Source organism: Durio zibethinus, chromosome 20 (genome assembly GCF_047325235.1).
Source record: "Durio zibethinus cultivar Kanyao isolate XHJ-2024 chromosome 20, ASM4732523v1, whole genome shotgun sequence".
Taxonomy (NCBI): Eukaryota; Viridiplantae; Streptophyta; class Magnoliopsida; order Malvales; family Malvaceae; genus Durio; species Durio zibethinus.
Window position 1 is genome coordinate 5,294,097 of NC_143181.1, and position 19,540 is coordinate 5,313,636.

The following is a 19,540-nucleotide window of genomic DNA, read 5'->3' on the forward strand; positions in this document are numbered from 1 at the left end:
CATAGTAAACTTGTTGCGACGCAATCAATTGTGTAGGCTCAAAGAGTGGGATCCAAAAAATTGGCTTTTTTTACCTATTTTTCACTCCAAATGAATCTGGACCATTCATGCCAGCAAACGCTTGCCAGTTTGGCAGTGCCCTTTTTCCCTTTGTCTCCCATTGGATGTTTTAATATGCTGCTTCTACTTTTTACTTTCTCTTTCTTTCCGGCTATCTTGTCGTGGCAAAGACACTTTTTGGTGGGAGCCCTCGAAAGAGACAATAATAAAGAAAAAAAAGGAAGAAAATGGCGATGTGGGTATTTGGGTACGGCTCTCTTATTTGGAAAGCTGGGTTTAACTATGATGATCGTCTTGTTGGCTTCATCAAAGACTATCGCCGTGTCTTCTACCAAGGTCCTTCCTTTGCGCTCTTTATTTTATTATTGTATGTACTTTTTGCAAAAGTTTCTTGTTTTATTGAATAGCTCAGGGAATGGTTGGTGGGGTGTGTTTTGGTTAAAACAGGGAGTACTGACCACAGAGGGACGCCTGAGTATCCTGGGAGGACTGTCACATTGGAGCCTGCTCAGGGCGAAGTCTGTGTAAGTTCTTTTTTGCCCATTACCCTCATTTTCTTTGTTTATTCAAAGCTTTGTCATGAGGTTAATTGGAGCAATTCATTTATATTTCACGGGATTAATGTATGATGGGTTGCTATCTCTCCTCAGATTTTCATTTGCCAAAGAAACCCTGTTAATGCACTGCAAAATTGTTTAGCTTTTTTGTGCATTTCAGTGAGAACTATTTACATGATGTTTTGTATGTGAGTTCTTTAGCATGGATATGCAGACTTCAACTTTTATTTTGTTTTGTTATACATGCAAAGTTCTCAAATGAGCCACTATGTGAACTAAAATGTTCTTCAATCTCGTGAGGTCATAGTGGGGAGCTGCTTACAAGATATCCAAGAAAGAAGATAAAGAAACTGCTCTAACGGTATGGTCCTGATAGTGAATTTCTTAAATTGTATTCATATAATTTATTGTTTTTCTCCATTAGTGGCCCTTCAATCTTTTCTTTTCCTTTTGCTGGCTAATCACTAATCAAAATGTTTCTATATATGCTCATGCAACTTTTGGAGTTGCATCTTACAAAGACATCTTATTGCTGTGCCTATCGATACTATGGATTGATACTATCGGTTTTGTATGATTAGCTGGCGGACTTTGGGTCACTGGCTTACTGAATTGATTCAGAAGGGAAATGATCTCAACCTTTTGTGACCTCTGACTGCAAAATTACCATAGTATTGCATTGTCTGAATAGGTTGTTAAATAGTATAGGAGCTCAGTGTTTTTTTTTTTTTTGGCCACAGAATAGGCATTAAGTGTTGGATGGTGGAATATTAACAAAAGGTTGAGTTTGAAAATAATTATGGCTTAATATATTTCCATTTCTGAATAGCCTTGACTAAATGACTAAATTGTTCATAAATATTCTTACTCTCTGTTTGCTGGTTTTTGTTATTACTTGTTGGCTGCTAAGATGCGCTTAATTATTTCTTTTTCTTTTATTTAATTCTTCATTTTGTTTGTGTTTACTTGCCTGTGATTTACTTAGTAGCCTAAAATATTTCATCAATCTGTTATCATTATTTCTTTCTTCCTTTTATTTCTTAATGATCTGCAGTATTTAGAAGTGAGGGAGAAGCAGTATGACAAGAAAGTTTATCTGGATTTCTTCACTGTGAGTTTTGAATTTTGATATTATTAAGTTAAGAAACACCAGTATAATGTAGCTTTGTTATTCATGTGTTTCTACCAAAATTTGTTTCAGGATCCCACTGCTACAACTCCAGCTGTTTCCGGAGTAATGGTGTATGTGCTGTTTTCTCAATGATATTTTTTTCTTACATTATTATTGAAGATATCCAGATCTATATTGACACAAAAATTTTCAGGTACATAGGATCCGCAGACAAGAAGCTTAATGAAAACTACTTGGGGCCTGCTACTGTTGAAGAGATTGCCAAGTATGTTACTTCTATCTATGCATTTTAGTTTGAGTGTGTTTCTTCTATCTCTGTTATGGCATTTTTTTTATAAATGAATGAGACTTTATTCATCCAAAAAGAGCAGAAACTTCTGCTATAAAGAATCAAAGTTTAAACTAGCAAACCAACAAAGGAAAGGATCAAAAAACAAATTAATTAAACATTTTCTCATTGTGATTCCCATTTGGACAAAGAAACCTATGAATAGAATTATCCACAAAATGTTGAATGTTGTGGAGCCTGCACCAAAATAGCATCCTTGACAGACTGCAAAATATTAGCGCTACTGCTACTCTGCTTTCCAAATGCCTTTTTGTTCTTTTCCACCCAAACACCATAGATCAAAGTAGTCCAAGCAAGTTTAAGGATAATAGCCAAAAGGGATTTACCTTTCAAGTTAGTTTTGGCCCAAAAAAGTTCATGATGTCCCATGTCCGCTTGCCATTGAATCCCACAGGGTTTCAACACTTGTAACCAAATTTGTTTTGCGAATGCACAAGTGAAGAATAAGCGATTCAACTTCCTGATTACAAAACAAGCAGTTAGGACTAGCATGGATGACCCCCTACAACGTCTTTGTTAAGTAGGCGGTTCATCAAGAATGGTCATCCATGAAATGAGTGTCTAGGGATATGGTATTCAAACCAATGATCTATGCCAATCTTCTTTCTCTTGCTTATATCTCATTGTGTTCCAGGTACTAGAAGTGCCGGATTTATTAGCAGAATTCAACCATACCATCTTCCCATTCTTATTCTGAATGAAAATTAGAGCAACACTTCGTAGCCTCAGTAGCTTCTTCCACTTCCAACTGCTATACTGTGAAGGAGAAACATGCCAGATATTGTTGCCTCTTTATCGCATATGTTTTCACCCAAGCAATCCATAATGAACCGGGCTCAGAGAGTAGAGCCCATAAATTCCTAAAAATGCAGTCCTGATTCCAGAATTTTAAATCCTTAACCCCAAGTCCACCTTCTGAATTTGTGGCAAATGAACTGCCAATTTACTCATGTGCCGTGAGCCTTTGCCACTTTACCTTTCCAAAAGAAAGCATTACAGAGCTGGATCACTTTCTTGATGACCTCTCGAGGAAGGATAAAATTCCTATACCAGAAGTTCTGCTTACTAAAATCTCTGATTTGACTCTGTTATGGTTTCACATCATACTGTTGAGTCCTTATTTGGTATTTACTGATGTGTTGATCTCAGTACTTCAACCGTCGGACATATCCCTCTTTCAATAGAAAGGGCTTAGCTGAACTCTGGAAGCTGTTTTAGGGCATGTGAACACATATAAAAAGCTGAGATATAATACACTATAGGCTCATTGTTAGGTTGTTTTATGAAGTGTCAAATAATTTAAAACTATTTATATTTGCTCTATTAACTAGAAATGGAGGTTTTCTATACTGTCAAGTCCTAAAATCATTGTTGAAATTTGTGGCTAAATCTTCTTCTAAAGAGAAAATTCCTTCCCTACAGATCAACTACAGAAAAAAAAAAAAAAAAGGCCCTAAAACCAGATTTTTGCAGTGGTCTATCATCTTTGTTTCTCCACATCGTACTGTGAATCTCTAGATGTATAGGTGTAAATTCTAGCAGCAATACCCAGTTCTGATTCATTATTTCCTCCTTTTTCCCCTTTATGTGCAGACAAATTGTTCATGCTGAGGGCCCTTCAGGGCCAAATAGAGAATATCTTTTCCGACTAGAAAAGGCTCTTCTTCAAATTGGTGAGGTTCTTTTCAATAGCCCCTAAATTTTTTCTATACCAGTTACTCCAATTATTTTTTTCACTACTTTGCCTAAAAGATTTCCAATCAATATTATATTTACTATTTTTTTTATGAGTTCAGGATGTAAAGATAAACATGTAATGGATCTTGCAAATGAGGCTAGGCGAATTCTTTCAGAAGGGGAGCTAACTACATCATGATGCAAAAATGGGGGGAAGGGAAAATATATTAAAATGAGAAAATCAGGGCAGCATTATAGATTTGGGCATCAGCACCGCTACATGGAGTCATCTGTTCCTACATGTTTGCCCGGATTGGGATGCAGAAACTTAGATTTCATATAGTGTGGGATACAGTCATCCCAATTCTCCACAGGCAAATGGTGTCATGATGAGGATGTTTCCATATTCTTGTCGTTTCTTTCATTTGGATATTTCCCTATTAAACCTGATTGCTCATGATGAACAAATCAAAGGCTTTTCATTATTGAAAGCTATCTCGACATTTCATTGGTGTCCCATGATGATGGGGGAATTTGTCTTTGAAGCTTATGAAGTTATCTATAACCAAATCCTGCGGCATCCCACTGATTATCTGCTTCTCGCTCATGCTTAAAATCCCCTAGGGATGAGTCATCCCTAATTGCGGGAACTTGTCGTTACATTTAAAATGAGAAAAAAATAACAATTTCATGTGCTTGTAACAGTGTTGAATAGCAAATTGCACGTCAACATTGTGAAGCTTTGCACTCATTGATACACTAAATTTAATGATATCCCTTGAAGAAATGTTCTGTTATTGTCGTGTTCAACTTGTTGACATTTTCCATCACTTTGAAGCAACTTGTCTCTACTTTATTATTTATTTGCAATGACAGACCAAAAACAACTAGAGCATCCAACATTAAATAATCTCTTTTCATTACGAGGAAAGAAAAACAATCATTGAGATAGAAACAGGAAATCCTATATGACCTCATCAAGATGCATAGCAGATGCGCGATCATGCTTTTGGAAAAGGTGTCGCTACATATTCAATTTCTGTACTTGATGAAATTTTATAATTATCGAAAAAGAAAAACTGATTTCTATTCTGAATCTGAAAAGTTGAAACTATCGGTAAATATATATATTATTTATGTATGTATTTGAAGAATGTATTATGGGCAATGCATCAAACAGCTAAAGCCATGAATTCATTTACCGCCGTTGACATGGTAGTTTACTGCTTAAACCAAGTTCCAATTTTGAAAGAGCTCTCATTCAACTTGGTAAGGTTTATTTTCGGTACAAAAAAGGCTGTAACTGACATTAAAAAAAATAAGTACAAATATTGATAATTAAATCTTAAACTTGTTAAACTGCATAGACCTATTAAATTAAGCTTTGCTTTAGGTTCAACCGCTTAAGGTTTTTTACGAAGGCCCTGAATTCATTAAGCTTTACTTCGGGTTCAACCGCTTAAGTTTTTTACGAAGGCCTTGAATTCATTCTTACCGGTTATTCTGTTATAAAATTTCAATTTCAATTTTCTCTTTTGTCATGATTTAGAGATAAACAAAATGAATTTTCAGTTTCTTGATTTAGTGGTTAAAAAAAGCTTAGAAAGACCTGTAAGATGAGAGTTCAAGTCCCACCAAGTCCATCCCCTATCCTATCATCTATACGAAAAAGATCAACAGCATGTGTCTTATGCTTTGACCTCTCTTGTTAACAAGCCTGGAAATAAACCAGAGATCAAGTGTATTATGGAAGACAAGAAATAAAAGAAAACCAACCTATGTCCATTTAACAGTGTGTTCTAAAGGTGATGGCCTGAATGAGGGGATAAACAGCACCATGCCTTTTTCACATTGGAAAACAAATGCAATGTTACATTATAACATAGAAAACTCCATAGCCTAAAAATAACCTAAAGTCCCTGCATTAGTCAACAATACAAAACATCCTAATGAAGATAAAAGCAAAATTTTCTCTATGAAGGACTATCAATTTCCATACCAAGTATAAACTAGGAAATATTAATAAGAAAATAAATTTGAGATACATAACACAGCATCATAATCTAACAGTCAATGAGCCAGCTATCGCCTTGCAAGTTTATATCATGCAGGATTCAATCACTGCCATCATCGTCTTCTGCAAACATATGCACAGATCATATAAGAGAACTGACACAATAGCTCAGAAGTTAGAACAGGCAACCTAGTATCTCACTAAAAGTTATTAAAGAAATGATGTTGACAGCACATTCTAGTTTCACTTTCAGATACTTGGATATGAGTCAGAACTCAGAAATGCTACTACATTACTAAATGGTTCCATTTTCAATCCCATGGCTTTTTTATGATCACCTATCTGACATTAATACCTCAATTTACTTAAAAATTGGTTCTTGCTATTAGGTGTGTTTGTATGGTATTGAGTTGCCCCACTTCTGAAAGGTGTCATAAACGCTTCCCTGTCCCAGTTGTGAAATCATATAACATAAACTAAGGTCCAAATCTCCTATCCCCACTTAGGCTTCCTCATATGTACCAAAAATAAATGTACCATAAGGAAGGAACAATAATCCAAAAGTTGGCTAAGAGTGATAAATTTATTTAACTTAAAACACGTCTGAACTATTGATATACTCCTGTCTATGGAGACAGAATTTAATAAGATCACAGAGCGCATGCACAATAATCACAAGATCTATATTCTCATACAGTACCCATGTTTGATAGCTCATACGATAGTCAATAAAACTTAATAACAAAGCAAACAAACAAATCCTCGTACTCACCTTCATCTGATTCTTCACTTTGGCTGTTGCCATCACCATCGGCATCTTCATTATCATTATCTTCATCTTCTTCATCATCATCATCGTCATCCTCATCACTTTCTTCACTTTCATCATCATCACTCACATCTGGTATTTTGGGCTTTGGTGGAGCTATAAAACTGGTTGTAGATCTTCTACGTGAATTTGACACAATATTACTCGTGTCAATCCCTTCAAGTTCTTTTGCTCTTTCTTTTCTCTTCCTCACTTCCTTGATTTCTGAGAGTTTAAAACACTCCAATAGATTAATAAAACTGAAGAAATGATTAAATAGAAGAATACAATGATGATGATGGTGATCAAACCCACAAGTTGTGGATTATAATGCATGCAGCTTGGTGTTCGGTGTGCCTGGAAGTCTCCACAGTCTGTGAATTTTATAGATTTGCCTACCTAATACTAAAACAGCAATCAACCACCGGAGATGATGGGTGTCCATCATTAAAATTTTCAATTACATCTGAAGCAAAAAGAGCAATCAACTACCAAAGATGATGGGTGCCCATCATTAAAATTTTCAATTACATCTGAAGCAAATATCATCAAGCCTCTGAGTATAGACATGGAAACTTTCAACCCAAAGAAACAAATTGCAAAACTTAGTAAGTTCCCCATGAAAGATAGTATGAACAGAAACAGACATGTTTTAACTTATTTTTATATAGGTATCAGTCTCTATTAATGGACAGTTTTATCATCATCCTCACTCATGGATGGTGAAGGCATCCATGAGAGGACAAAATTTGTTAAAATGTTTTGCCCCCTTTCCCAAAATTTTATCTAAGCATTAAAGAACTTATTAATGACACAATAAAACTTTATCCCACTTTTTTTCAGTATCAAAGATCTTTCCCAAAACAAGGTCAACTCCATAAATGAATAGTAACCATCAACAGTTGTGCACTGGGGCAACAATCCTGACCTTTTTCTGAAGGATTTGCAGACAATCCTTCCTTAGAAAGAATCTCTTCTAGTTCCTTTATTAGTTGGGCTTCCCGTTTATTCTCAGATACCTGTTTGACTCTCTTGTAGATTGAGGGAGGAACACTGTAAATAAAAAAAGTAATAAGAATACTGTAATGGTCAACCTTGACAGAGATCAAGACTCGTAAAGGGGTCACAGTCCAAGTGAAACCTCATCCCACATGACTTGATAACTGACTTTAGGTGTTCCACATGTTTCCCATATACTGAAGCAAAAGTTTCTTTTCTCTGCATGTCAATAATATGATTAAAAAAGGCTTAATTTATCAAACATAGATTTTGGACAGAAAATGAACAACAAGAAGTAAGACCTTCACTGCCTTTGCAGTGGATGATTGAGAGCGACCATCATCAGAGATACTCCCACTGTCTTCTTCATCGCTATTATCATCTGACATTGATTCTGTGTGCTTGCTTCTCTTCTTGCTAGGCATCTCTGCCTCTTTTTTAGGTATTTTCCGTTTTTTAAGCCCTTCAGAGTCCTTAATCTTCCCTTTTGGGGCAATCTTCTTTTTGGGTTTCACTACCTCTTCTTCCTCTTCTTCTCCTACATCTTCTTCGTCTTCATCTTTGTGTTCCTCCTCTTCATCACTCTTGCTTCCTGATGAAGCCGAACTCACTTTCTTGCTGGCCTTTTTAGAAGCTTTGCTCTGAGAACTTTTCTTGGGATTCCTTTTCTTAACCTCACTTGCAGGTGCAGAAACTTCACGAGACTTTAATACCTGATAATTAACAGAGAAAAGCATAAAGAGAGCTATGATGCACATGATAGTTTAGGAAGCTGAATTGACTTCTCATGACCGAATTATACCCACCTCATCTAATTGTTCAGTTATAAACTTCTTGTATGGATCAAGTGTATATTTATCAATTTCAAGATCTTCCTCCAAAAGTCGACGAAGTCCAGCCATTGTGACTTTGCTGAAACATCAAAGAGCCAATGATTCGATATTACACCTCAGTACACCATAGGTACTGGAAAAGGAAAGCATACAAAACAATACGATGAACATCATGGACAAGCAATTTTATTTTGACTAGAAGCAATCAATCAAACAATTTAGCAACTTACTCTGAATTAGCTTCAACATATGAAACTCTTTTTCTGATAGCTTTCTTTATTATACTCTCAGAAACTTCTTTATTTTCTATATTCTCAGTTTCGGTGTTGTCAGTTTTCGTAGTTTTATGTCCAGACAGAAGGCCCAAAACAGGAGAGTCTTCCGATTTCTCTTCATTTTCAGAGCCAGCATCCTTTTCATCTTTCTTTGGTTGTCGTCCTTTGCGTGATTCTGTTCCTTCAGTGGTTGTACTTACATTTTTCTCCACAGTTTCACCAGAACTCTTGGAGCCATCATCATCATTGCTACCATCTAAACACTGTAAATAAAGAATCAATTAAATGTACTAATCAAATAAAAGTGAAATGAGAAAATGGAATAAACCTTTCCTGTAAGCGTTCACATTCCAACACACCCATTCCTTCTAAAATAACATTATCAATATCCAAATGTTCCAGCAGTAACAAGATTTGTGATTTTCATCATACTCAAGTAAACTATAGCTCTAACAAACCTGGTCCTGTAAGCCCAGCAAAACTTTAAAACGGAAGATATCTATGTTACTTGTACTTGGGAGTGAGTGTTGGAACAGGTATGCATCTGACACGGGTATGCTTAATTTTTTCTAAGTATTTCCATATATTTGGAGGGTCGGATCTCCATGCTCATGTCCGTTAGATATGTGTCTAATACAAGTACTTCAATGAAAACGAAGAATCCAAGCAACATAGGAAGATATGATTATTTCATAAAACAAGGGATTAAAACTGCAGTGTATTCTATCAACAATTAAGAATTGATCAGACACAAAAGGCTGTTAAATTTCAGTTTTTGTATTATACATAAATAAGCTATTTTTGTACTAAATGAAGATAAACTATAAGAATAACATGCCACATACAGTCATAGACTAGAATTTCCAATACATGCTTATCATCCAGGGAAAAAAAGAAAAAATCTAAGGCTACATGTGATTGTTTTTACTACTTGATTTTTGCTAGTTATATCTTGTTTTCCAAAAATTTTTATAAAGCAACATTGTGATCGATTGAAAATAAACATGACCAAAATGTAAAATCAATTCTAACATATTTTTTTTCCATATAAAAGCAAAATCATGCATTTTCTATCAACTGCACAGTTCCTAGTGCATCCAGTAGCAAAAAGCAAAAATAAATAAAGCATACTTAATTATAAAATGAGTAAAGGACTAAAATGTATTGGAAATTGACATAACTGTTCTCCACAGAGAGTAAAATCATGCATTTTCCAATATAAAATATAAATTTTTTATTCTTAATCTTCCAAAAATAATATTAGCTTTAGTATCTAAAACACCCCTTTCCCTCTTAGAAGTGAAAATGCAAGTAGCCACAAAAAAAAGACACAAAATTTACATGAAACCTAAATTAAAAAAAAAATTCTTATCCAAAAAACTAAAAGGTAGCAGAGAAGGAATTGCAATATTGAAAAACAAAAAAAAGGTACCTTTAACAGGCATTGCTTGACGAATCTCTTGTGAACGTCCAATGCAAACGTCTCTAGCCCCAAGTCTTTCTCTAACAATCTCCGAACTCCCTCGAATGTCAACGAACTTACCAACAAACCAAAAACAAAGAACCAAATTAAACAAAATTACATAAATCACGCTTAAAACTAAATTAGAGATACCAATATGACACCCAACATTCACATTCTTTGAAATATTTCGAATAAAACCTTTAAAATACAGGCCTAAATCAACAACAAATCCCTAGAATTTGACTCTGTAATGAGAATTTCACAAACTCATTAATTCGAAACTGAAAGCCTAGTTACGGAGTGTAAGAAATAAACAGCCAGCAAGAGAGAGTGTGTGTACTCGGCTTGTTCCTTAAAGTGGCCAACACGAGAGCGCATGGCGGTGGTAATTTGTGACTCGATATCTTCCGCAGACGCCGTCGCTTCCGCTGCTTCCTTGGCGACGGTATCGGGCGCAGCGCTATCATGCAGCTCCTCTGCCATTCGTCGGGAGGAGGTTTCACTGTTACTGGTTTAGAGAGAGAAAGAGAATATGCTATAAGCCTAAAACCTTAACACACGGGGAAGAGGAAAAAAAAAGGGGGGGGACAAGGAAGTGATACGGTGTAGGCGGGTGTAGGATATTTGAATCAGTTGCGGCCTCTTTTTTGTGTTTAATTATAAAATAATTATAATTGATCTTAATATTTCTTGTTTAATAAAAAATTAAGATTAAAATTTATTTATTTGCTTAATTTTTTATGAGTAAACAAATAAAATCTATGCTAAAAATATAAAATATCCATGAAAATAATTATTTGTACTTTTATTTAAAAATATTAAGAATAAATAAAGTAAACAAATTGATGTAAAGCATAAAATAACTAATCAAAGTTTTTCATAAAAAAAAATTTTAATTTTAATTTTTTAATGAATTATATGAAACAAATATAATAATTGAGAGTATTTTATAGATGAGAGAATTAGTGTATTCAAGTCATATTTATTTATATTAAATATAAATAAAATATAAAAATTATTATATCACGAAGAGTTGGCATTAAATATATTTTTTATTTTTATTAAATTTATTAATAAATTTTAATAAAAGTTTAAATTTTATAATTTTTTATTTTTTATTTTTTTAATATATTATTGTACAAATTTACCAAATTTCCACGCAATCTCACAAAGAGACAAAATGCTCAAAACAAAGTTGACAAAACCGGTAGACCAGAATAAAAAGTAACAAAACCGGATCACGGACACACCACGTTCGGACACGCGAACGTGAAGCGACAACCACCAACTCTCTAGTTGTCAAAAAATCATTTTTCCTTCGAAAAGCAATGGGCGGCCGTGAAGCTGTGGAGGTTGCCAAGACGGTCCTCGAAGTCGCCGACGTCGCATGGAACGCCATGGAATGTTGCCACAGCCTCCACCACCGTCACAACCACGACGATGATTCCCCCGAAAACAATGACAATTCCAAGCTCGAAAAAGAATTGGAAACCCTAAAATCCGAAAATCGACGCCTTAGGAATCATTTGGAACAGAACCTCAGACTCCTCAACAATCTCTTGGAATCTCCTGCTGTATTAAACGATTGTCCTCCTGACGTACGTAAATTTCGTTACTTTTTTATTTGTTTGATTTTCTTTTTCCCCTAATTTCTGGAATCTAATTGTTTAATTAATTGCAGCTTTATGCTCAGTTGGTATCTACCGTGGATTCTAAAGACTTTTTGACCCGACTCAAAACACTTAACGAATCCAATACTAAAATCGAGTTTCCATTCAAGGAAGCTACAGGTTCTTATATGCTAAATCTTTGCATTGAATTTAATCGCGTAATTGATTACTTTTTGTGTGAGTAATGCTACTTGTCCAATCATTTTTAACTGATAAATTATTACCCCATCAGCTGTGACAATAATGTTGGGTCATTTTTTTTCCCCTTTTTATGTTAGGAATGTGGATTTTGATTGAGTAATTAATTTTTTTATTTGTTTTTGAATTAGGGGATGATATGCGTTCAGCTGATATTTTGATTAATGTTGACCAAAAAGAGCCGAGTTGGTGGGTATGGGTAACTGATGAAATGGCTCCAAGCCATGTTGAAGAGTGGAGTGGAATTGATGATGAGAATTACATTGTTGTTAGTGAGGAACATGTTGTGGATGGGGTTGCCAACTTTATGGCTAAATGCATTTTGTCCAACCCTAAAGCTCAGGTTTGTAGCTAATGGATCTGCTTTTCCAATTTACTTCTGCCGGATTTTCATGTTTGTTTGTTATCTTGGTATCGCAGACTTTGACACCAGAAGAACTGCAGAAGAGTAAGTTTGCTACTTAGTTCATGTGGCTTTACTACCTAAATTGATAATTATTTTCCTTGGTATGGTTACCTTTTTTTATGTCATGGTGACTGGGTAAATGCTTCCTGATAATTGATAGTATATATTTCAGTTCCATTGTTTTGATAAAGATTAAACTTTATTACAATTCACTCCAGCATTAAACTATATATTGGAAGATGGGCAGCCTGCAGCTGTGCATATAATAAATTCCAAGCATTTAAATATAGATGTATCTTCCATTTTCCACGTTTGGTAACCTTATATTTGAGCACAGAGCATCATCCTCCATCGATTTTGTAGCTAGTTATCTTACTTTTGTTCCCCCATTCTTCTAAATTCTAATCAATTATGAATATTATGGTGTGTTACTTATTGTGGTGAGATTACATGCAGCTCTGCTGAAAGCATTAGGTAGTGTCAGCAAATTGGAGAAGGTTTTGGGCATTTGGCATGCAGGAAAGTTGTTCTATACCTTGTCAACCTGGGGACTTACACTGGTTGGGTGTGTTTCACTGTTCCTTTTACTATTATTTGTTTGCTTTTGCATTTATCAGTGTCCTTTCATGCCCTCAAGTTTAAAAAGGAATGGCATGCATTTTCTTTCTGCTTGAGAAGCCAGGCATGCTGATTTAACTTTGTGAACACCATTAAACCTCGATCCTAGAGACAATGCTTATGAATCCTTTTTAAGGGATATGAAAGTCCAAGATTCATTTTGCATATAGTATCTACATCAGTACTAAAAATTTAACAGAAGCTGCTGCTCTATTAGCAGGCTGAAAGATATAAATATCTCCCACCACGCTCTCAACATCCTCTAATCATAAGATGGATTGTTATTAATTGAAACAATTATACCTTTTATACATCTGAATATGTAAACTTCTTAAGGTCCTATAGACTCTTTCGGAAATTTTAACAAAGTTATAACCTATTGTACTATACTATAGAACCCTATGTTTGCATTCGGGACCAAAACATCTAAAGATTGGAAATTTTAATTCTTTGTACTCCAAAGTTGTACATAGTCTTGTGGAGATTTTGGTAACTGAGATTTTCTCAGGTGCTTTTAGATTTGGAGCACCATGTGCTATATTTTAGCCGTGTTCCTATGCTATCTTTAATTATAATGAATTATCATATCAATTTCTCCTTGACATGAACAGGTTATATAGGACCCGTACTATACTGAAACTTGCTGCAATGGGTATCCACACAACCAGCAATGTTGTAATGAGGGCGCTATAAATTTATTGATCATGATTGAGAGAAAATCTCTCTTAACTGTATTAATGCTTGGGGATTCTTGCTTGTTTTATTAAGTCATTGTTGGGGTGAAATGTAAATACTGTAAATACGTTTGCATTGGTACTACTCCTTTAATGGATAATTGTATTGATTCACCCCCTGCTTACTCTTCATATCAAGGTTGTTAATATAATAGTAGACAACATTTTGGTTTTTTTTTTTTTTTCTAAATATGATTATGTCGATACCAATTGTTTTAGTATATTATTCTGGATTTTTTTATTTAGTATAAATATATTTATAAATATATATGAACTTATACATTATAATCTTATTAAAAATTTACAAAGTAAATGTGTAATATTTTTAAAAATCAAAAAAATAAGTTTAAAAGTATAAGAAATAATATCGTAAAATTATCATGATATTTTTAAACACTCAATTTGATTATATAATATTTAAATAAGTTTTTTTATGCAAATATTAAGATAAAAATAAAGAAATAAAAAAATTAATTTTGATTTTATGATTGTTAAACTTTAAAAATGAAGTATAATTGTTTTCTTATAAAATAAAATAAAAATACTTATAAATTTTTATTTTAAAAAAAAAGTATAAAAGAAAATAATTTACAATTAAAAAATAGATAAGCTTAACTTTTAGGCGGTATTATGCCAATTAATTCTATTTTTATTAGATTAAAAATAGTCAAATAATAAAAAATAAATTAAAAATTATAAAACATATTTAACATTTAAGGTCAAAATAAATTAATTCATTGAAATTTACCGAAATTAACAAAGACGATTTGTATTAAATCATGTATAAAAAATTATCTTTAGATGTACAATGTTATAATATAATTTGAACTGTCTAATATGATTGATATTGAAATGAAATTAACAACTATAATTCATATTCACTTTTACAATGAAAGATAAAAGGTGGTTTGGGGATCAAGATGTTTGGTTGGTAGACACTCATGATCATAACGTTATGCTATCATTACAAAGACGATATCATTACAAAGACGACAACACTGGATCAGACTTGAGATGTTCAAACTAGCTATTGAAATGTTATTCCCCGCCCACAAGTAGATATAACACAGCCAAGAAATGTCGACCCCTAAACCAGGTTAATGAGGTCTTAGTAGTCCTGTAAAGACAATGAAGTAATCTAAGAAATTTCATATAGCTCAAAATTTAATGAATAGAAATTAGAAAGGCAACTGCCGATGAATTGCACTGAATGATAAGTAATCAAGTAAATTAAATTACTAATGCAACTTGAAAACTCGAGGCAATTACGTAATGCAGTCATGAATAAAGTTACATACAACAGACAAGTGGGACAGGTAAAAAACAAAGCAACCTTAGAAAACAAAACCCCACCAAAACTCACAAGCAAATTACAATCAGAAGGGCGAGATTAATTTGATAAGAAAGTATATCATAAGAGCAGTCGGAAGAGCAGCCACTGAATTCATCAATATGGAAGCATCAGAGAAACTTCCAATAGGTGCAGCTGCTGGGGGAAGCACAGAAATTGACCCAGTAGATGGCGCTGTAGAAATCTTGGGCACCGTAGAAGTCTTGGGCACTTTTGTTGTGGCACCATCTGACTGAGGCGCAGGTGCTGGGGCAAAAACTGAATCCTTAGTTACATCAGTAGGTGGGGCTACAAGGGGAGGAAATTGCTGTGGTCCTGCATTATTTTTTTGAAATGCAATGCAACTTTAAATAGGTCAAGAAGCCTTCTATGACCATCTGGAAATATTTGTGAATTCTAGAAAGTAAATCGCTCATGTTCAACTCCTCAACATTTGAAGTCATAAATCTTGTCACGGAAACTGAAACTTTCATTTCTTTTAAAAAGGAAGCACCAGAATTGTCTAACAATTATGCATTATTGAAGGTAACAAATGAATTCAGTATGTTTATGAATAAGCAAACATTATTTGTATTGGTAGATGCTACAACAAGAAGTATCAGATAAGAATTATCTCATTTCACTCCATTTAATTAGCAATTACCAAATTTGATTTTCATATGAATCAATGCGAAAAGGAAATTAACACATTCACATTGCATTGGATTATGGAAGTCCAAATAGCCCTAAAATTAAACAATTTATTGTCTTCATGCATTTTGGAATCACAACCTATGAGAACTGTGTTTTATAAACTCTTACCTGGACATCGAGGTCGAAGAGATGATGACAACCTGCAGAACAAAGAAAGGGGTCGAAAGGGTTCAGTCATTGGATAAAACTCAAACACAGAGATCACTTTTCACATAACCAACAATAAAAGTAGGTAAAAAATGTAGCATACCAAGTGATAATAGTGCCATTTGCATAACCACCATAAGCACAAGAAGTAACTTTGCATCCAGCACTACTTTGCTGCACTGTAATGTTCCCTAGCATCAGATTGCTGCTTTTACATTGCATGCTTGAACAAGAAACAGCTAAAGAAGCAGGCATGCAGTACAAACTGTTCAACACAATCAGAAAAGGTGATTAACTCCAGACTGTTAGATTTAGGGGAGTGAATCCCATGCAGTAAAGACTATTAATTAACAACGAATAAACCAATATGCTAAGAAACAGCTCAATTACTTGCTACTCCCCTGCCCACAGCTGCACTGAACACAGTGGCTAGCAGTAATAGCATAGCTCCCGTTAGGCACGATCAATCCATGATCTGAGGCATATTTAGGAAAATTCGAAGCACAAGCTGCAGGAACCAAAAGAAAATAACACTTATCCTCAATTGCCCTTAGGAAACAGACATAACAAAGCAAAAGCATAAAAACTGTGTAAAAATTCACAATTATTGCATTAGCTTGAACTCTCAAGGCAAAAACTATTAAAAGGACAAAAATTCAACTAACAAATCAAAAGGTTATAGCAAATTAGCAATACCATTTGCAGTGATTATATAAAGCATAACCCTACTACATAAGCAAGATGAAAACTCAACTTTACAGAAGAAACACACATGATACTGGCATTGGCATAATGGCTTTAGATGATTGATGATTAAAGCAATACAAATGTCAAGTTTTAATGTCAACCGCACACTCTACCAAAACAAGGAAATGAAAAACTACCTGATAAAGGAACAGCTAGAATATCACCAGCCTTAATAGAAGTACTCCCCATAGCATTAACATTCATCAAATCTGTGATCGTAGTCGAATAACTCGCTGCAATTCCGGCTAAAGTATCCACTGGCTTCACCACATACGATAGATAAATGGCCGGCAGTTCATTATCGGTCCCATTAAAACAAGTACACGGCAAAGGAACGACAAGGTTCTCCCCCACATCAAGAACAGAAGGATCAGCAATTGAGTTAGCCTCCCTAATCTGATCAGGTGACACCAAACCAGCATAAACCGAATCCGAAATGGTGGAGAGAGTGTCCTGAGGGCGGGTTTTATAGTGAGTTGAAACGGATTTTCGAATCCCATCAACACATGAACAGATGATGGGGATCTTGAGGAAGAGTTGGGAAGGAAGGATGTGGTTTTCGACATCGGGGTAAGAGATATCGATGGCGTTGGCAGTGAGGATCGAAATGGGGTCAACCTGGAAGAGGGAAGCAACCTCAGCGACTTTCAGGTCGGTGTAGAGAGTGTATCCCAGCAAGGCGTTGCAGGAATCAGAGTTTGAACAGGGCTCGATTGTTGATTTGGAAGTTACCAAAGCCACATTGGAGAAAACCATGAAGCAAATGGCTTTGCAGAAGGAGAAAAAAGTGGGTTTTCGGTTTGGCATTGTTAGGTTCTGGGGTTTGAGCAGGTCGAGGGCTTTTTTGCTTGTTCCTCTTCAGTTAAAAACAGGATAAAAACAGAGTGGCTGAAGAATACAAACAAAAGAGCTTAGCTTTGCTTTGCTTTGCTTTGCTACTCAAAGATGCGTTATTTCTTTAGTAAAGGTTCAGGGTTTAACAAAGAAGGAGCTAAAAAAGGAGCCAAGATTTGAAACCAATAAAGGATGGGTTTTTCCTTCTTTGCGTCTTTTGGTTCAATCTAATGATCAAATGTAATGTACTAGAGGGTTTCAAGGGTTTGTTCAGGTGGCTTTTGTCCTCCCCTATCGACCAAAAATGAACTATTATGAAAGAGAAAGAGTTAGTACAATGTAGAAAAATGACTACTTTCAAGCTGGGTAAGATTCAGTGATTTTAGAGTTTTGGGCTTCCTTCTTTTCTGCAAAAAGGTCTGCAGCAAATAACAAGACAAACAAGACAAAGGCAGAGGTTTCAAAGTAGTGGCGGTGAGGAAGGTCACATCTGTGTTTCATAGAGTGAACAGACACGAGTCAGATTCTCGATTTAGAGTCTTCGAGCATTATTTACTTTTTCCATTAAGACTAATTTGTTCCCGCCTTTTTTATTTCTCAAGCTAAGAAAGTTAATTGAGTTATTAGGATTTGAGGGACGTTTTAGTAAATTCAGTTATACCTCTTTCTAGATTTCGCAGCATCTAAAGTTGCCCGTCGTGCCCCACTTACAACTATATCGGCTATCTTTTCAGGCGTGGAGGAAAGGTAACGAATTTGTGGTCTTTTCTTTTCTTCAATGTTGCGGTTTCGGACATAACATACTGGCATTCCTGATTCCCTCCTACCCCACGCTTCATTTTTGGCGCGTGTTGACACTTCTCATAGTTGAGATGTCACGTGACAAGTCCGTGAAAACTAAGCCTTTCATATCTTTTTTTGGTGGGAAACTGGAACCAGATAAAAAACATAAAATAGTACGGTAAGTCTTTCATATCAATCCGATACATCAATAGGCAAATAATAAGATTAATTTTGATAAAATTAATTATAATAATAAGATTAAAATTAATAATAAAATATATATTTAGATATTAAAATAATATTTATAATGAGATGAATTATAATATAAAAAAATTGACCGTTAAAAACATTAAATAAAAATTATATATAATAAAATGTTAAATTATTTAATATTTATAAAATTAATAAATTATTTTAATATCAAATAATGATTTTTTAATAAATAATTACAAATAATTAAAATAATAATATATTAACCAATATTTTTATTAGATTAAATTAACTAAACTATTTCATATTTTTAAATAAAAAATCAAATTATAAAATTTAAATTATAAAAATATTTTGCATTTATAATATAAGTTGAGAGGTAAAAATATATATAAAAAGAATGATCAATAGACTAATTAAAGTAGGCAACCCAATTTATTTTTGTCAGGTTTTGATTAGAATTGATCTCATATAATTTATTTTTTTTTTAAATCAAGTTTAGGATAGAATTGAATAAAATTAAAAAAAAATCGAGATCGAATCAAATTCAACTTTTAGACAAACATTACTTGATTCTATCTAATATTATATAAAAATAATTTTTAATCAATTATTTATTTATATATAATTATATATTTAAATATTTATATTTTAAAAAAATAATATTTTATTAATTTCAAATTTAATTGGATATAAATATAAAAAATAAAAAAATTTGGATCATAAAAATTTAAATTTAATAAATATAAAATTAAATCAAATTCGAAATAAATAAAAATTCGTCTCGATCTTATATACCTGTTGTCAACCGTAAGACTAGCAGACCAAAATTGGCCAGTGTCCCACCACCACAAATCGTGCCACGTGATAGCATCCAAATGGATGCTCAATGTCGATTAGCACAAATTTGCTCCAAATACTGCTTTTGTACTAAAAGCCAACGGTTGAAGGATTAAAGTTCGTGTTTGGTATTGCATTGC

The 19,540-nt window shown here is 34.1% G+C and overlaps 4 protein-coding genes across 5 annotated transcripts; 2 read left to right on the forward strand and 2 right to left on the reverse strand.

Annotated features, from left to right (window-relative positions):
• The first annotated feature begins 176 nt into the window (after nt 1-176).
• On the forward strand, nt 177-4,345 carry LOC111315625 (ChaC-like family protein). The gene is made up of 8 exons (XM_022917493.2): nt 177-396; nt 508-584; nt 925-978; nt 1,672-1,728; nt 1,819-1,859; nt 1,943-2,014; nt 3,692-3,771; nt 3,895-4,345. Exons 1-8 carry the CDS (start codon nt 288-290, stop codon nt 3,972-3,974), a joined length of 570 nt encoding a protein of 189 aa, XP_022773228.1. The 5' UTR covers nt 177-287; the 3' UTR covers nt 3,975-4,345.
• Nucleotides 4,346-5,536: 1,191 nt separating this feature from the next.
• On the reverse strand, nt 5,537-10,714 carry LOC111315624 (uncharacterized). Its single transcript, XM_022917492.2, has 9 exons — nt 10,510-10,714; nt 10,137-10,242; nt 8,660-8,967; nt 8,403-8,508; nt 7,899-8,309; nt 7,739-7,815; nt 7,526-7,650; nt 6,562-6,822; nt 5,537-5,912 (listed from the first exon to the last, which is right to left on the reverse strand). The coding sequence occupies exons 1-9, from the start codon at nt 10,650-10,652 to the stop codon at nt 5,890-5,892; spliced, it is 1,560 nt and encodes a 519-aa protein (XP_022773227.2). The 5' UTR covers nt 10,653-10,714; the 3' UTR covers nt 5,537-5,889.
• Nucleotides 10,715-11,383: 669 nt separating this feature from the next.
• LOC111315627 (uncharacterized) lies at nt 11,384-13,969 on the forward strand. 2 transcript variants are annotated; one of them, XM_022917495.2, is made up of 6 exons: nt 11,384-11,767; nt 11,851-11,959; nt 12,169-12,380; nt 12,458-12,485; nt 12,900-13,008; nt 13,673-13,969. In XM_022917495.2, the coding sequence occupies exons 1-6, from the start codon at nt 11,498-11,500 to the stop codon at nt 13,752-13,754; spliced, it is 810 nt and encodes a 269-aa protein (XP_022773230.2). In that variant the 5' UTR covers nt 11,384-11,497; the 3' UTR covers nt 13,755-13,969. The 2 variants fall into 2 exon arrangements, with proteins under 2 accessions (XP_022773230.2, XP_089605686.1); XM_089749560.1 differs by having other exon boundaries at nt 11,388-11,767; nt 12,900-12,959; nt 13,670-13,909.
• A 1,040-nt stretch (nt 13,970-15,009) lies between these two features.
• Nucleotides 15,010-18,073, reverse strand: LOC111314976 (lysM domain-containing GPI-anchored protein 1-like). Its single transcript, XM_022916590.2, has 5 exons — nt 16,871-18,073; nt 16,377-16,494; nt 16,090-16,251; nt 15,948-15,979; nt 15,010-15,461 (listed from the first exon to the last, which is right to left on the reverse strand). The coding sequence occupies exons 1-5, from the start codon at nt 17,538-17,540 to the stop codon at nt 15,172-15,174; spliced, it is 1,272 nt and encodes a 423-aa protein (XP_022772325.2). The 5' UTR covers nt 17,541-18,073; the 3' UTR covers nt 15,010-15,171.
• Between the last annotated feature and the right edge of the window lie 1,467 nt (nt 18,074-19,540).

Coding starts and splice junctions, on each gene's coding strand:
- LOC111315625 (XM_022917493.2), top strand. CDS start 288: ATGGCGATGTGGGTATTTGGGTACGGCTCTCTTATTTGGAAAGCTGGG. Junction 585..924: donor CTGCTCAGGGCGAAGTCTGT/GTAAGTTCTTTT, acceptor GTGAGGTCATAG/TGGGGAGCTGCTTACAAGAT. Junction 1,860..1,942: donor GCTGTTTCCGGAGTAATGGT/GTATGTGCTGTT, acceptor AAAAATTTTCAG/GTACATAGGATCCGCAGACA.
- LOC111315624 (XM_022917492.2), bottom strand. CDS start 10,652: ATGGCAGAGGAGCTGCATGATAGCGCTGCGCCCGATACCGTCGCCAAG. Junction 8,968..10,136: donor TCAAGCAATGCCTGTTAAAG/GTACCTTTTTTT, acceptor CTTTATTTACAG/TGTTTAGATGGTAGCAATGA. Junction 8,509..8,659: donor TATGTTGAAGCTAATTCAGA/GTAAGTTGCTAA, acceptor TTGATGTTTCAG/CAAAGTCACAATGGCTGGAC.
- LOC111315627 (XM_022917495.2), top strand. CDS start 11,498: ATGGGCGGCCGTGAAGCTGTGGAGGTTGCCAAGACGGTCCTCGAAGTC. Junction 11,768..11,850: donor TAAACGATTGTCCTCCTGAC/GTACGTAAATTT, acceptor AATTAATTGCAG/CTTTATGCTCAGTTGGTATC. Junction 13,009..13,672: donor TGGGGACTTACACTGGTTGG/GTGTGTTTCACT, acceptor TGACATGAACAG/GTTATATAGGACCCGTACTA.
- LOC111314976 (XM_022916590.2), bottom strand. CDS start 17,540: ATGCCAAACCGAAAACCCACTTTTTTCTCCTTCTGCAAAGCCATTTGC. Junction 16,495..16,870: donor TCTAGCTGTTCCTTTATCAG/GTAGTTTTTCAT, acceptor TGGTTCCTGCAG/CTTGTGCTTCGAATTTTCCT. Junction 15,980..16,089: donor AATGGCACTATTATCACTTG/GTATGCTACATT, acceptor TTTGTTCTGCAG/GTTGTCATCATCTCTTCGAC.